The sequence below is a fragment of the Dipodomys spectabilis genome, unplaced genomic scaffold (assembly GCF_019054845.1).
Source record: "Dipodomys spectabilis isolate Male_0828 unplaced genomic scaffold, ASM1905484v1 ptg000321l, whole genome shotgun sequence".
Lineage (NCBI taxonomy): Eukaryota > Metazoa > Chordata > Mammalia > Rodentia > Heteromyidae > Dipodomys > Dipodomys spectabilis.
The window spans coordinates 479,988-495,842 of NW_024870998.1; the positions used below are offsets into that span (position 1 = coordinate 479,988).

Genomic DNA, 15,855 nt, shown 5'->3' on the forward strand with positions numbered 1-15,855 from the left:
CACTGAAATGGGGGCTGGTTAACACCTAGATTAGGAACAGAACCACTCAGCAACAGTGTTGATGTCAATAGCAAGAGCTCAGGCTTGGCCAGGAACTCGGCCCCCGCCTAACGTATGACCCTCGCTGGCCCTGGTGAGAGAGATGACCTAGCACTCTGGAACACTGCTTGGCATCTCAGGTTTGGTCTTAAGCGTGCAATGGCATGGCCACATTGAACAGTCACCTCTACTATGGCCTCAGCCTGACATGGGCACCATACAGACACCTCAGAGGGGTTCTCCCTGGCAAGATGTCTCCCAAGAACAGAGTAGCGAGACCAGCTACTCAGCCCTGCCTGTGGATGACCCAAGGGGCTAAACTGCTTTTCTACGACCATCTGGGGATGTTTACTATACACATGCACCTGTCAGGACACTGCCTGCCTACAGCAGGCCAGGAGTCATCCTATGTCCCAAGACTGGATTTGGGTGTCCCAGGGCCACCCCTCTGGAGAGGCTTCGTGCTGTGGCATCTGGCCTCCAGGGCAGCCCTTGCCCCCAGGTCAGGGGCTGGCTGGCCTTTCAGTCGGCTTCTAACTGCCTTTGGTGAGAGCCTGGCCTGAAAGATGAAGACAGTGCGTCCTCATTTGGCCCTTTATTTCCACAGCCTGTGTTCACATTACTCATCAAAGTGAGATTCTCTCCCCCCACATGCTGCGCAACACACAGGTGAGGCGAGATATGTGCCCATGTGGCTTTTCAAGGGAAAAGATAACTTCTCTAAAGTGTCTGTGCCCGCTGGATACACGGTAGAATCCTGAGGAGAGCGGGGCTCCACCACCCCCTTATCAGGGTTTGTGGGTTCTTCCTGGTAGGGCGGGTCTGAGCCCTACTGAGAATCTGGCCGGCCTGCCCATGGGCACAGTGGTTGTCTGCTGTGCCGTGTCTTTGCTTTGGCTTGGGGAGAAGTTTTAAGTTTAGTGTGTGGACAAGGCTGCTGGTTGGGTCAGCCTGGATGTGGTCACATGGTCCAGGGGCCAGCTGGAAGGTCACAGGACTGGCCATCGTCCCCTTCTCCCAGACTTTAGCACCCCTGCCACCAGGCCAGTTGGACACCTGGGGGGGAGGGGTCTCCCAGCACTGGATGCCTCAGCCTATGGCTGTGTTGGGGTTGAGGGTCAGCTGCTCAGCAGGCAGTGGGCTCTGAGGGTGTTGCTGGGGGCCTTGTCATTATTGCCAGCCCCAGGGGCCAGTCCTGTCCTTGGGAAATGTTGGGGGGCTTCGAGCTTAAATAACATTGCATCCCCTCTGGAAACTGCTCTCTCCATCCTCAGCACTGCCTCCGCCAGTGTGGCCAGCACCACACTCACTCAAACAGGAAGGACCCCTAGAGCCATCCACGCCCACCAGGTCACAGGGCCCAGCCTAGGGGAAGCATGGGCTTCACCCCACCAGCTGCAGGTTGGCTGGAAGGACCTCGGGATGCTACCCCTCCTGGTAGCAGCCAGTCCAGAGCCCTGGGAGGGGAGCGGGGTTGTGCGGTTCCCTCAGGAAGGCTGGGCGGGACTTGGTGGCTCATCTTGAGTGCACTTGACAAGTCTAGGTGCACTGCCTCCTACAAAGTCTGTCCTGCTGTGCCAGGGTCCACAGTATGTCTTGTATGTCCACCAGCAAGGAGAGGTATAGCTGAGAGAGGGAGACAGAAGAGCAGCTGCCTGGGTGGACAGGGAGTGGTCACTGCTGGTTGGGAAGATGGTCTGGACCCCCTCTGAGCAAGGGTCACTCCCCTTGCAGGGCAGGATCCTGCCAGGACCCCCTGCAGGCCGTGAGTGCTAAATCTGGAAAAGGTTGCGCCAGGCCAAGGAAAGAATCTGAGGCTTGAGGAAACTAGGTGTGCAGCTGGGGAGAAGCAGGTGCGGCCAGGCACGCTGGGCATCTCCAGGCACACTGGCGGCTCGGCTCACATGGCATCCTGAAGTCACTAGTTCTGGGACCGCTGGCTGTGAGTGACCCCTGCAGGACCACCTGGCCTGTCGTGGCCAGCTCTGGGCCAAGTTCCGGGCAGATTCCCCCTGCATTGGCCCAAGGCTGGGTAGGCTTCTGGGTCTGCTCCATCTGCGAGATGAAGGCGAGCCTGGGGCGGCCGCTCACACGCCCAGGAGGACCCCACTAAAGTGGAAGCTGCTGCGCACCGTGAGGGAGGAGTTGCTGGCGTTGTCCAAGAAGACAGAGATGTACTGACCCATCTGCAGGACAGGGTGCCCGTCAGGCACAGGGCTGGCCCTGTGGCAGTGTGCCACAGCACCCACGCCTCTGCCGCTCTGCCTCAGGAGAGGCCTGGCTTGGGTCAAGTGAGTGCTTGGTAGGCTTTACACTGAAGCCAGAGTCCCTGGCTGCTCTGTGTGACTGCTTCCTCCTCCTGCAGTTTTGTGTTTTGTTTTGGTGGGGGAAGGGATTGTGAGGCGGGGCTCGGGACATGAGCCTCAGTTTCCCTGCTACATGGCTTGTCTCACAGGCTTGCCTGGAGTCAGAGCCGCAAGAGTGCTACTCAAGCCTGGTGTGGGCCACACTGCAGCACTGTCATGTTCCTGCTGCTAGGACACAGGATTGGGGAGCCTGCCTCAGATGACACCCACACCTCTGCACGGCCTTCTTTTTAGGAAAACCACCTTTACATGAACAACCCCACCACATGCTAAATCCTCACAGTGACTAGTGACTGACTTCGGCCTCAAGCCTCTCACGGTTGCAGTGGGCTCAGATACAAAGGTCTGTGCTTGTCCTCCATGGTCAGAGCGGTCTGGGAGGCTGGGGGTACCCACCACAGTGCTGCTCAGGAGGTCTAAAACCTGGATACACTGTACAGGTGCTAACGAGGTTGGCAGCCTGGGGGATGAGGCCTGAAGCCCACTCTATCTGTGCCATAGGCTTGTCCTGTATCCTTTCCCAGGTCTGGAGTCTGACGGTGCTGTGCCCCTGGGTCCTGAGCACCTGACAGCACCCCTCCCGGCCCAGCCACAGCCATGCTGGACACAGCCCCACGCACCTGCAGGTACAAGACACCGCTCACAGAGACAGTGAAGAGCTCGCTGCTGCTCTCCAGGCCCATGACGGTCTCCAAGGAGCTGCAGTCAAGACAGAAAGGGTAAGTGGGTCCTGAGATCCTGTCAGCTTTACCTGGCAAGCTCAACTTCCTGAGGACCCACACTGTGTCCAGAAAAGTGCCTGGTTCTGGCCTATCTTAAGGTGGATACAGTGTCTGAACTGGGTGCCAGGGGAAAGAAAGATACAGGGCCAAAGGCATGTTGTCAGCACCAGGAAAGGTGAGGCCAGAACCAGACAAGGGACCCGGATGGCTCTGATGGGAATCGGGACATCTGAAGGTGCTAATGGAGGCTGAAAAGTGGCAGCAGCCGATTGAAAATGCTTATGGAGGCCAGTAAATCCATGATTTCCAAAGCTGGACGAAGACTTGAGACTCGGCCTGCCTCCAAGCAGGGGAAAGGGTTGTAGGTTATGTAGGAAGGTCACTGAGGAGGGGGCTCCTGGAGCCCCAGAGTCGTCTGTGTGGGGTTACCAGGACTCCCTCTGGCCCCGAAGACTCCTCGTGTCAGGGGACCCAGGATGGAGGCAGGAGGTCCTGGGAGGCGCAGGGCGGTCTGGGCAGGGCAGGGCGTCGGATCACAATCTGGGCCCCACCTGCTGCCTGGGAGGGGGGGTGGAGGGGGGGTGAGGGGTTGGAGGGGAGGAGGGGCGGGAGGAAAGGGGCGGCCCCGGGAGCCGGGAGGGCGCTCCGCCAGCCCAGCCGGCACTCACGCGTCGCGCTGGCACCGGGACTGGATGCAGACGAGCAGGCGCAGGCGGCCCCGGGGCCGCGGCGGGCCCCGCCTGGGCTCCCCGGCCAAGGCTGTGGGAAGGCGGGTCGGGTCACCGGGGCTGTGCAGAGCTGGGCGCGGCGGGGCAGCGGGCGGTCCCCAGGCCCCGGGCCTCACCCACGTGCAGCGTGGCGGTCAGCGTGTAGAAGCCGGCCACCGGCGCCGTGTACTGGCCGCTGGTCAGGTTCAGGCCCAGGCCGCGACGGAAGGCGCCCTCGGCGTCGGGCTGAGGGACGCAGGCAAGGTCACACGCAGGCAAGGTCACCCAGGGCCGGCCCGCGGCCCCGCCCACAGACCACGCCACTCAGACTCCTGCGGGCACTCCGGCCACGCCCTCCCATAGGCCCCGCCCCTCGCGTTCCACCCCACCATGAGACCGCTTAACGCTGACGGGGCCAGGTCCACAGCCCCACCCCGCGGGCCCCGCCCACCACAAGATCCCGCCCCGCCCCCGCAAGACCACGCCCCCACGGGCACTAGCCCGGCTCCCGCCCGGCCCCCCCGCGACCCCGGCCCCGCCCCCGGCTCACCAGGTGGTAGGCGCCGAGCTCCCGCAGCGCGCGCCGCTCCACGGGCGCGTCCCGGCGCAGGCGGCAGTGGAAAGCAGCCTCCACGCGGGACGCCCTCGGGGCCGGGGTCGGGGGTGCGGCCAGCAGCTGCAGCAGGGCTCCCGCGTCCGCGTCGTCGGCCCGGGCGGAGGCCGGCTGGGCGGGGCCTCGCGGGCAGCGCGCGGGCCCCGCGGGTTCGCGCTGCTGCGAGTCGCCTGGCACAGAGCAGCAGTGGGCGCCAGGGAGGGGTGGGGTGGAGGCAGAGCCCCGCCCCCTCCGGGGCCCCTAGGACCCCTAGGGAGTCGCCCCTAGGCGGGAGCGCAAGGCCACTGGCACCCGCACCCACGACCTCTGACCTCCCCGATGACCTCTGACCTCCCTGACAAACCCTGCCTTGGAATCTGTATGTAAAGAAAGAAGTATTGAGCGGGGCACCGGTGGCTCACGCCTGTCATCCTGGCTACTCAGGAAGCTGAGATCTGAAGATTACGGTTCAAAGCCAGCCCGGGCAGGAACATCCGGGAGACTCATTTCCAATAAACCACTAGAAAACCAGAAGTGGCGCTGTGGCTAAAGCAGTAGCTCGCCTTGAGCTGAAGAGCTGAGGGACAACACTCAAGCCCAGAGTTCAAGCCCCATGACGGACCAAAAAAAAAAAAAAGTGTTGCAACTTTCCTAGATCTGATCACCTCAGTGGTTCGAAGCCAGCCCAGCAGGAAAATCTGTATGACACTAACCTCTAATCAACTGCCCCTAAGAGTCAGCCTTCAGCAACAAAGCCAAGGGGCAGCGCCCCAAATTTAAGCCCCAGTACTCACACACACAGTAAAGGAAAAAAACAAAAATCACCCAATAACAACAACAAAACAACAGGAACTTGGAGTGAAAAGAGGGGAGGGCCCCGGTGGCTCTTCACAAATGCGGTGAAATCCAGGCCTTGTGGGATGCCCTGGCCTCCGTCAGACCCAAGCACAGGGTTGGTCTTGAGCACTTACAGGGACACCAAGTGCCCATCTACTTCCTCCTCTCCCTGCCATGATCTCCGCCCGCCCCCCCCCCAGTCAGGGCTGCCCGTGCCCGTGTCCGTGGGTGCCTGCTGAGCGCTGAGGTGAGCCCCAGGCCCAGCCAGGCCCCCACAGCCCACGTCTGAGGGCGGCACCCTTACCTTTCAACAGCTGGCAGAACTCCTCCAGCAGCACTTCGGGTGCAATCATGGCACCGGGAGGTCCTGGGGGTCCTGGGGGCCCAGGGGGCCCAGGCAGGCCGAGCTGGAAGGGACAGCCAAGCAGCTGGGAGTCACCAATGGCCCCTCCTCTGGGTCCTGCCACTGGGGGCAGGCAGGAGAGCCCTCCTTCCCCACTGCAGCAGAGAGGGGCGCTGGCCTTCCATGAGGAGTTCCCTCAGGGTCTCAACTGCCCTGAGGCACACCAAGCTGCGGGCCCAGAGTGGATGCCTGGCACTGAGGGCCTGAGCTCACTGGGAGGCCCCCACTAGGCAGAGAAGGAGGCAGTCCCCCTGCGTGGAGAAACTGGGCAGGGCCAACTGAGTCAGAGCAAGGCTCTGGTGCCGCCTACCCCCAGCCCTGCCTCCCATGATCCGGTCAGACGCTGGGCAGGGGAGGGTCGGCCTCCGGACAGAGGCCAGCGCCCCGGATGGGAGCACAGCCATGATCCCAAGCTGCTTTTTGGAGGCTCAATGCTGAAGGCAGCCAGCAGATTCAGCATCAGCTGAGTGCTGAATGCGGGTGGGGTCACTTCAGCCCACCTGCAGGCTGCACCACCAGGTACTCGCATCCAGGGTTGTGGGGAGAAGGGCTGGAGCCAGGACCCCTGTTACTTCCTCCCCTGTCCCCTTTCAGGACCCCGGCCTGGGCCCCTTGGGCTCCCCCTGCTTGTGTTGCCAGAAATGGCTCCCTGCCCTAAGGAGCTGAGGGCAGGGAATGCGTGCTGCTCACCTTCAGCCCCCTGTCCTTGTCCCTGCTCCTCCTCCTGCCGTTGGCGCCCTTGTCACTCTGCCTGACAAACAGCATCCAGGCGTCCCGGGGGTCGACGCTGTGTGTTTGCTCCGTGATGAGCTCCTGGAACACAGCCAGCCCCCAGATTGTCTTCCTGCCAGTACCACGCAGCATGCTTTGCAGGAAGCAGCCTTCAAGGGCTGTCCTGCAGAGTACACCCAAGTCACCTGGGTGCCAGAGTCACCAGCTCCTCCCCATCCCCTCCTTCCAGCCCATGGAGGATGACACGGGGAGCAGCCACACCATAGCCTGGCCTCTGAGCTCCAGGACAGGCTGGAGGAGAAAGATGGAGTTTGTGGTTCCACAGCAGGTGTGGTCTGCTCTTCCAGTCCTTCCTCCAGATGATGCGGGATGACCACCCTGCCCCTGACGGTGACCACAGTGCTCTGATGCGGCAGGACCCTGGCTCCCCCATGCCTCCTGCCCTCCCCAGGGGCCGAAGTTCCAGAGAGGCAAGGTCAGCCTCGGGCTGGGTCCTGGGCGCATGGGGTGGAGGGCCAGGCGAGCTGGGGAGACGCCGTGACTCAAGGCCTCTCCACAGGATGTCTGTCTTCCTCAGTCTTCTGAGACTCTGACCCAAGCAAGATATTTCCAGAAATACCCACTCCTGGGCTTCAGCAAGGGAGGCTCCTCAGAGGATGTTACCCTCAGGCGGCCTGGGCTCCAGGCAGCACTGCCAGCTGGGATGAGGGAAGCGGCCAGAGAGGGCTTAGATGAGGTCATGGGCCTGGACTCTGATGGCCACTGGGTCAGTGACGGTCCCAGGATCTTAGGGCTGGCCAGGCGGTGCCGCCACACACAGACCAGCCAGGTCTCAGCTCCGTGGATTCTGGTGGCTGTGTGTTGGGAAGACGAAGGGTTGTGTGGCCGGATGGAGAGAGGCCGGTGAGCCCAGGTCCTCTCTCTGTGCTCCCCTGCGCCTCGCTGCGCGGACACTCCAAGGCCACCGGAACTGGTGACTTGGCATCACGGGCCCACCGTGTGCTTGGTGGAAGGAGAGGTGGGGAAATGCCACGCAGCAGGCCGGGGGTGTGGCGCTCAGCCGCGGGCAAGGATTCGGTCCCAGCTGGCCCGGGAGGAGCACTGCACCCAGGGCTCCAGGAGTCCGGGTGAGGACGGGGCACTTCCCTGGCCAGCCGCTCGCTGGGGAGCCTCAGGGCTTGGGAATCTGGGGACACGCTGGTCTGGAGAGAGGGCCCAGGTCCAAACCCCACCTGGGACTCCTGGAGACCAAGTCCTAACGTCCCCCTGACTCGCTGGGGATACAGCGCGCTGGGGGTCCCTGAAGAGGGGCCCAGGACGGCTGCCTTTCCCACTCCTCCTTAACGCATGCGCTTTGCTGTCCAGGGTCCTGGGCGGGAGCGCGGGGAGGAAAGGCCCTGGCCCTGGCCCCGGTGGCCCCAACTGAGACCAGCCCCGCCCCAGCCTCTCCTGCGCAGAAGGCAAAGCCTGCCCAGCCCGGGGCTCCCCCGGGGCCTCCCCAGGCCACACGTCAGATCCAAGAGGGGGGGTACAGGGCGGCCCTGCAGGATCCGGGCGCCGCACCCCGACCCCCGTCCCGATACCGGCTCCCGGGCCTCCCAGGCACCCATCTGCGGCCGACGCACTCCTCGCTCCGGCCCGGGCCCGCGCCCCGCGCGCCCCGTGCGCCAGCGCGCCTCCGCCGGCCTCGGGCACGCGCCAGCGCGCCTCCGCCGGCCTCGGGCACGCGCCAGCGCGCCTCCGCCGGCCTCGGGCACGCGCTAGCGCGCCTCCGCCGGCCTCGGGTACGCGCTGCATCGGGCACGCGCCAGCGCGCCTCCGCCGGCCTCGGGCACGCGCCAGCGCGCCTCCGCCGGCCTCGGGCACGCGCGGCGCGGCGCGGGCAGGGGCGGCCGCGTCTTACCGGCGGGCTCTCGGCGGCGGGGCGGGCGGGCGGCGAGGGCGGCTCCGGGGAGCCGAGGTCCGCGGCGGCGGCCTGCAGAGCCGCGCACACCAGCAGCAGCCGCGCTCCGGCGGGACGGCGGGCGGGGGCCATGGGGCGGCGGCTCCGGGCTACCGCGGCTGAGGCCTCGCGTCCCCGCTCCGCGCCTTATAACGCGCTCGAATCCCCCGCGCGCGCAGGGCCGCCCTAGCGCGCCCCCTCCCGGCGGCCGCGCGCGCAGGGGCAGGGCCTCGCTAGCGCGCCCCCTCCCGGCGGCCGCGCGCGCAGGGGCAGGGCCTCGCTAGCGCGCCCCCTCCCGGCGGCCGCGCGCGCAGGGGCAGGGCCTCGCTAGCGCGCCCCCTCCCGGCGGCCGCGCGCGCAGGGGCAGGGCCGCGCTAGAGCGCCCCCTCCCGGCGGCCGCGCGCGCAGGGGCAGGGCCGCCCTAGCGCGCCCCCTCCCGGCGGCCGCGCGCGCAGGGGCAGGGCCGCCCTAGCGCGCCCCCTCCCGGCGGCCGCGCGCGCAGGGGCAGGGCCGCCCTAGCGCGCCCCCTCCCGGCGGCCGCGCGCGCAGGGGCAGGGCCGCGCTAGAGCGCCCCCTTCTGTCGGGCCCGCACCCTTCCCCTCCCTCTCCAGTCCCCCTGGTGTCCTGCTTGTGGACTCGGTGCCCCTCTGTTTCTCCTGTCTCTGTCTCTCTGTCTCCCCTTTCTCTGTCTCTCATTCCTCTCTCTTTTCCTCTGTCTCTCTCCCTCCCTTTTTCCTTTCCTCCCCCTCCTCCCCCCCCCCCCCCCGTTTGGGCTGGTACTGGGGCTTGAACCCAGGGCCTGGGCGTGGCCTGAGCTCAAGGGTAGTGCTTTACCACTCGAGTCGTAGCTCCATTTTCAGCTTCTGGTTGGTGAATTGGAGATTAGTAGCTCGCAGAGTTTGCTGCCTGTTCCAGCTTTGAGCTGTGAGTCTCAGATCTCAGCCTCCTGGGTGCCTGAGACGCAGGCGTGAGCTGTGGGGGGCTTCTCCCTGGCGGGCCAGGCGCACCCCACCCCAGGCTGCTATCACAGCCACCTTTGGCTAAGCCATCAGCTGGCACAGCTGGCAGTCTTTCCCGGCCCCGTGGCCCCTGGCGGGCACACAGTGACATGACTGCACGGGAGGAGGCATAGTGAGCGTACGCAGTCTGGTTTCTCGTGGAAGGTGGCGCACCTCTCCCAAGGAGAGCGCGTGGTGCTGGAGAGGATGACCGGGCCCCCTCCTGGGCCTGGGTGGACCTTGGATTGGACAGAAATACCAGAACCAGGCAGCGAGCACTTCCCTATCGCCGGGGACCAGGGAGACCCTGAGTGTCAGCCACCTTTTCCGGCTGCACAGGGCTGTCTGACCTGGCTGGCTTCATGCGGATGGCTGGGGACAAGAGGCAACATTGCACTTGGGGTGAGGGGTTCCCCATGACTCTGTGGGTCCTAGGGGTGGCAGGGGTCTGTGGGAGGTGACACACGAAAAATATTCTGTCCAGCTTTGTCACCCCAAGGCTGTAAGTCGTTCAGACTTCCTCCTTGAACACGCCCCTTCCTGGCAAGTTAGGACAGCAAACCACATGTCCTGGCTCAAAAGCCAGCATGCAGCTTAAAAAATAAAATAAAATCACTATGGGAACCAAAGCAATCTTAATTCCAGTAGAAATTACAGCTCTCAAAGGGTAGATCTGAGAACATCGGCTTGTGGACTCAGCAAAATATCCTAATTTTGCTGGGTGTCAGTGGCTCATGCCTGGAATCCTAACCCCTCAGAGAAGTCTGCGGGGAATGAGGGCTCTGCAGTGAGTTTTCCTCCCGGCACCCCCTGGGGGGCGCTGTTGAGGAGCTTGGCGGGTCTGGGAGTGTGGCCTGCACACTCGCCCTTTGTGACATGTTAGGAGTTCACTGTGTTCCCCTTATCCAGGAGACTGAGCCACAGGAATCAAGTGAGGGGTGCTCTCTGTGGTGGCTGGAGGGGAACGGGTCCCGGCCCAGCATGCAGCACTTCACATAGTGCCTCTCGCGCCTGGAAAACTTCAGCACGCAGCGCTTCAGCTTCCGGGCTCCACAGAGGACCCAGAGGCGGCTAGCTTGCCGAGGGCCACACCGCCCCTGGGCAGCCCCGGGTAGCGGGCAGGAGATGGGCAGTCATCTCTCACTGCTTTGGGCTTCCTGTCGGTGTGCACCTGCTCTGTTGTGTGGAAGCTGAGTTCCCCATGGGTTTGATGATGGAGAGAAGCATGACCTGCTTCTGTGAGGAGCGGGCTCCGTGGTCTGGGGTCTGGCCATGGTTCTGGCTAAGGAGGAGGCTGTTTGCTCCACCGCCGCCTGAGGTGGGGCTCAGGCCCTGTCACCTTTGGCAACCGAAGGGTGAGGACATCAGACAAGGAGCGCGGATCCTAGGATGCTCGGTTGCCACGCCACCTCCTGCGGAGTCTGCGTGAGAGATGGCGTTAGACAAAGAGCTTCAAGGAAGCATGCCCCCAGGAAGGGGGTGCTGGTTCAAGACTTCCCATACCCTTGGCTGCACCTTTAGAGCCTCTACCTTTATTCTTACCATATTCTTCTTGGCTGAACATTCGTTGCCTTTATTCTCATTTTGGCTATTTTTCTATTGCTCCGAGAACAGAGCATGTTGTTTTTTTCCAGTCCAATAGAGACGGCTTCTCTGAATAATAAAGACTAGGACTAAAGATTAAATGTGGGCAATGCCCCAATCAATCATCTGATGTGATGCTGCCTCCAGAAACTCCTACAACTTCACAGGCAGTTTTGCAACTCACACATAGTAAATATAGAAACTTAAAATTTCCAGATATGTTATAAAAGGCAGAATTAATGAATTAAACTAAGCTAGAAGACGTTATCCCAGAAGCTTAGAGAGTTCTAGAAAAAGGACCCCTGATAATAAAAGGAAAGAAAGATTCCCCCAACAGTTATGACTAAGTTTAGTTCAGCTCACGTTATAGGGAATAGATGGTGGCTTCCCACAAAATATAAAGTTAGTGACATCACATTTCTGAGCCGACCAATGAACCATTGCCTTATACAGGAGCTTATAAAGATGAAAATAGATGGATTAATGTAAAAGGAAAAAGGGTATTTTGGAACTCATTACACTTTATACAAAGATTAGGTAGATCTAGACCATTATGGTGTTTATTATCAAAATAACAATAAGATAGTTTAAAATAACAATTAGAAATTTATGTGAACAAATATTGGGATTAAAATGATAGAAAACGGAGAATGCCTGACTCAACCTGGAAGTGGTTTTTAGGATGGTTTCAAAGGGACTTGAAAATATATGGAAAAAATAAAAAGGGTACAATATAAGTACAGCCTTGTCTTAGGTTTGTTAATTATTAAACATAAAAAGGCTGAATAGATGACGCATTCTATTAAACAATATGCTAGACTTGTTTCGCTCCACTTAGCTTAAACAGTTGGTGGGATAGTCATCAATTTTCATGTAATCCATCAATGCTTTGCTTTTCTTAAAAATTGATTACATGGGCTGGGAAGGTGGCTCAGTGGTAGAGCGCTTGCCTTGCATGCATGAGGCCCTGGGTTCGATTCCTCAGCACCACATAAGCAAAAAGAAAAAAGCCGGAAGTGGTGCTGTGGCTCAAGTGGTAGAGTGCTAGCCTTGAGCTGAAGAGCTGAGGGACAGCGCCCAGGCCCAGAGTTCAGGCCCCACGACTGGACCCCCCCCCCCCAAAAAAAAAAAGGTACACTCAGATGCAACTCTTTTGAGTCTGTGTCTGTTTGTCACTTCACCGACTCCTTGCCCACCTATCCCGAGATCCCTGTCCCATCACCCAGTGCTCCGGCCGAGCTGGTCCGTTGCACTCGGTGACCTCTCTCCCCCCTCTGCCCCAGCGTGGAGCACCGCAGCTGGGAATGGGAGCTGCTGCCATGTGAAAATAGTCAATTTTTTCCAGACAGCAGACGCTCTGGTGGTCACAGGCTGTGCAGAAGGCCCCAACCCAATTTGTTCTGGTGCTGGCTGGCATGGCCGCCGGCAAGTCAGGCCTAAGTGGATGACGCAGTGTGGCTGTGACACCAGCCCCCGAGGGCCTCAGCAGCCCTGCGCCTGTGGCCCCAGCGCAGAGCGGCTTTCTCTGGAGGAGGGCAGGGCGTAGCAAGGAACTCACAGCTCACAAAGCATAGGGGCAGGTAGAAGTGGGGTCTCTGTGTAGACTCATGACTTCTAGGAGAAGCGGGGTCCCTGGGGTGGTGATGACTCCCGGGCAGAAGCGGGGTGGGGGGGGGTGTCTCTGGGGTGGTCATGACTTCCAGGCAGAAGGAAGCAGGTGCCCCATGAGCTTCACACAGGGCAGAAGGAAGCAGGTACCCCAGGAGCTTCACACAGGGCAGAAAGCTAATCCTCATTCTTGGGCCCCATGTCATGGCGTCAGCCCAGAAGCCGCAGCCCTAGGCCCAAGCCATTTCCTCCTGCACAGGACGCTGTGCCCATGAGCTCATGGGAATGGAGAGCAGCAAGTCCTGGGGTGTCCTGGGTGGGAGCTGGGCCTGGTATGTGGGGTGGGCCTGGTGTGTGGGGTTGGCCTGGTGTGGGAGGTGGGCCTGGTGTGGGAGGTGGGCCTGGTATGTGGGGTGGGCGTGGTGTGGGGTGGGCCTGGTGTGGGGTGGGCCTGGTGTGTGGGGTGGGCCTGGTGTGGGGTGAGGGCAGCCAGCCATGAGCTCTGGAATGACCCAAGGTCATGGCATCACCAAACATCGCCACCTCAGGTTACCACCCCACTTGCAGGGAGCAGCCCTGCGGGACCACTGTGTAGTCCATGCAGGGAGCGTTCACTGTGCTCATCTGGGCCACCCCGGCCGAGGCCTGCCTTGAGGAGGCTTCTTCCTTCTCTCCTCTTCCTTGGGGCTGCTTTACTTTTTCCTATTTGTCTCCATGCGTTCGATAGAGGAGAAAGTCACACTGGCTCTAAACAGTACTTCCTTTCCCTCACTCGTGTGTGTGTGTGTGTGTGTGTGTGTGTGTGTGTGTGTAGAGGAGAAAGTCACACTGGCTCTAAACAGTACTTCCTTTCCCTCACTCGTGTGTGTGTGTGTGTGTGTGTGTGTGTGTGTGTGTGTGTGTGTGTGTGTGTGTTTGCATGCTGGGGCCTGAGGCTTGAGTCCAGGGTCTAGGCGCTTTCCTTTAGCTTTTTTGCTCAAGGTTGGTGCTCTACCAAGTGGTACAGCCACAGCTCCTCTTCAGCCTTTTGATGGCTATTTGGAGATGAGTTTCATGGGCTTTCCTGCCCCAGGTTGGCTTTGAACTGTCGTCCTCAGATTTCAGCTTCCTGAGTAGCTGGGATGTCAGGTGTGAGCCGCCAGCACCAGCAACCCCATAATACCCTTGTTGTGGTCCTCTTTGTTAGGAAACCATAGGAGAAAGCAGAAGGCTGGACTGGATCCCAACAGGCCAGGACTGACGATTGAAGCTGACTTTTGAGGGGCAACCAGCCTTCGGTAAGAATGGAGGTTGTGGTAGGAGGTGGGGTTGGAGTTAGGCTTTTATGGGGTCTGAGCAAGGAGACAGAGGTTACTTAGTTCTGCACATGGGAGACTACAGGTATGGGCAGAAACTCGGGTATCAGTCAGTTGTGGTTACAACCGTTAACATGGGGTACAGTTTGTGTACATAGTGATAATTGACTCCCTTATTGTTAGGGAGAGGGAAGGGATAAACATTTAACCATAACACAGGCGCTCATCCACGGTCTCCAAACAGCTCTAACTTAAATACACTTTGGGTAGTACCTTATACCTCTGTCTTGCCTTGTCTGACCTTTCCAGGAGCCAGTTCTCAGCCTTCTGAGTGGTGGAGGGGGCGTTCCAACCCCTTAGCCCTTTCCCGGTCTCGCAGCTCGGCCTGGCCTCAGAGTTCCCCACAGGTTAGCCTCACGATGGAATGCTTATAGCCCGGCTTAAGTTGGATTGCACCAGGGATACATGTGCCGGGTCAATCTTTCACCCTTCACTCTGCCCAATCAGCCTCCTGCCCGGCTGGCCGGGCGGTGAGCGCTGACATCAGTGGTTGCCTGCGGGGACAGAAGCTAGCAGAGGCCCTGGGCGGACGGGTGACGCTCCAGTCAATGGCGGGGGTGACCAGGCGGGAGGCAGCGTTCTCTCCTGCCCGTGGCTGTGCTGCCCAAGGCCCTGGCACCACCCTCCTTCACCTGGGCAGCCGGTTAGCCAGCCCGCGGCCGTGGTGGGCCACGCCAGCCGCAGAGGTCTGCTGGCTAAGCAGTCCACTGGAGTACAGCCACAGTCTGTGGCCTGACACAAGGGCAGCAGCCACTGGCACTGCCTGGAGCAGGGAAGGCGCCAATGACAAAAGGCTTTGCCTGGGAGGTGCGGGGACCCGAGCCCAACAGCGGCTCTGCAGCCCGTGGCCCCCGGCCGCCCGCGGGCCCGGGGAGCGCCGTGCGGACTATGGGCGCTGGTGTCTGGGGGACCCTGTGTGATCCTGGAAGGCTCCTGGGGTCCGCGGAGGGTTCTAGCAGTGCATGGGGAGGCCCTCGAGGCTGTGGCCCTCCCCCTCTGCTTGGGAGTCCAGGTTTTCTCATGTGTTCCGCACCTCTGGTGCCAGAGGCAGGGCTTGGACTCAGGAACTCCTGCTCCTGCGAAGCTTTTTCTCTTGAGGCTGCTGCTCTTCCCCTTGGCCCTCACTCCCCCTTCTAGATGTCCTTAGCAGCTCCACAGCCTGCGGCCGCAGGCTGACGGAGAGTTAACTTAGTGAGTGTTCCACCTGTGGGCCTGAGAGCCACACAGGTCCTCCTTGTGGCCTGTGCCCCTCGCCCTGCCTCCCTCCCCCGCCTCCTCCCCCTGCTTCCTCCCCTGCCTCCCCTCCTGCCTCCCCCCCCTCCTCCCCCTGCCTCTTCCCGGGCCTCCTCCCCCTGCCTCCTCCCCTGCCGCCTCCCCTGCCTCCCCCCTTGCCTCCCCCCCGCCTCCCCCCTGCCTCCCCCCCCTCCTCCCCCTGCCTCTTCCCGGGCCTCCTCCCCCTGCCTCCTCCCCTGCCGCCTCCCCTGCCTCCCCCCTTGCCTCCCCCCCGCCTCCCCCCTGCCTCCCCCCCCTCCTCCTCCCCCTGCCTCCTCCCGGGCCCCTCCCCCTGCCTCCCCCCCGCCTCCCCCCTGCCTCCCCCCCTCCTCCTCCCCCTGCCTCCTCCCGGGCCCCTCCCCCTGCCTCCTCCCCTGCCTCCCCCCCTGCCTCCCCCCCTGCCTCCCCCCCTCCTCCTCCCCCTGCCTCCCCCCCCCCCGCCTCCCCCCCTGCCTCCCCCCCTGCCTCCTCCCCCCCCCTTCCTCGCCTCCTCCCCCCTGCCTCCTCCCCCGCCTCCCCCCCGCCTCCTCCCCCTGCCTCCTCCCCCTCCTCCTCCCCCTGCCTCCTCCCCCTGCCTCCTCCCCCTCCTCCTCCCCCCGCCTCCTCCCCTGCCTCCTCCCGGGCCTCCTCCCCCTGCCTCCTCCCCCTGCCTCCTCCCCTGCCTCCCCCCTGCCTCCTCCCTCCTCTCCTCCCCCCAG

At 61.9% G+C, this 15,855-nt stretch overlaps 1 protein-coding gene across 1 annotated transcript; it reads right to left on the reverse strand.

Moving 5' to 3' along the window:
• Positions 1–619: 619 nt before the first annotated feature.
• Positions 620–8,433, reverse strand: Erfe (erythroferrone). Its single transcript, XM_042702360.1, has 8 exons — positions 7,931–8,433; positions 6,357–6,561; positions 5,568–5,670; positions 4,385–4,617; positions 3,972–4,080; positions 3,796–3,886; positions 3,026–3,104; positions 620–2,225 (listed from the first exon to the last, which is right to left on the reverse strand). Exons 1-8 carry the CDS (start codon positions 8,431–8,433, stop codon positions 2,127–2,129), a joined length of 1,422 nt encoding a protein of 473 aa, XP_042558294.1. The 3' UTR covers positions 620–2,126.
• Between the last annotated feature and the right edge of the window lie 7,422 nt (positions 8,434–15,855).

Bases quoted from the DNA above. Each gene is read 5' to 3' on its own strand.
- Erfe (XM_042702360.1), bottom strand. From the start codon at position 8,433: ATGGCCCCCGCCCGCCGTCCCGCCGGAGCGCGGCTGCTGCTGGTGTGC. The intron at 6,562-7,930 runs GTACCCCCCCTC...TGTACTCTGCAG, and splicing joins GGATCCTGCAGGGCCGCCCT to GACAGCCCTTGAAGGCTGCT. The intron at 3,887-3,971 runs GTGAGGCCCGGG...GCCTTCCCACAG, and splicing joins GACCGCCACGCTGCACGTGG to CCTTGGCCGGGGAGCCCAGG.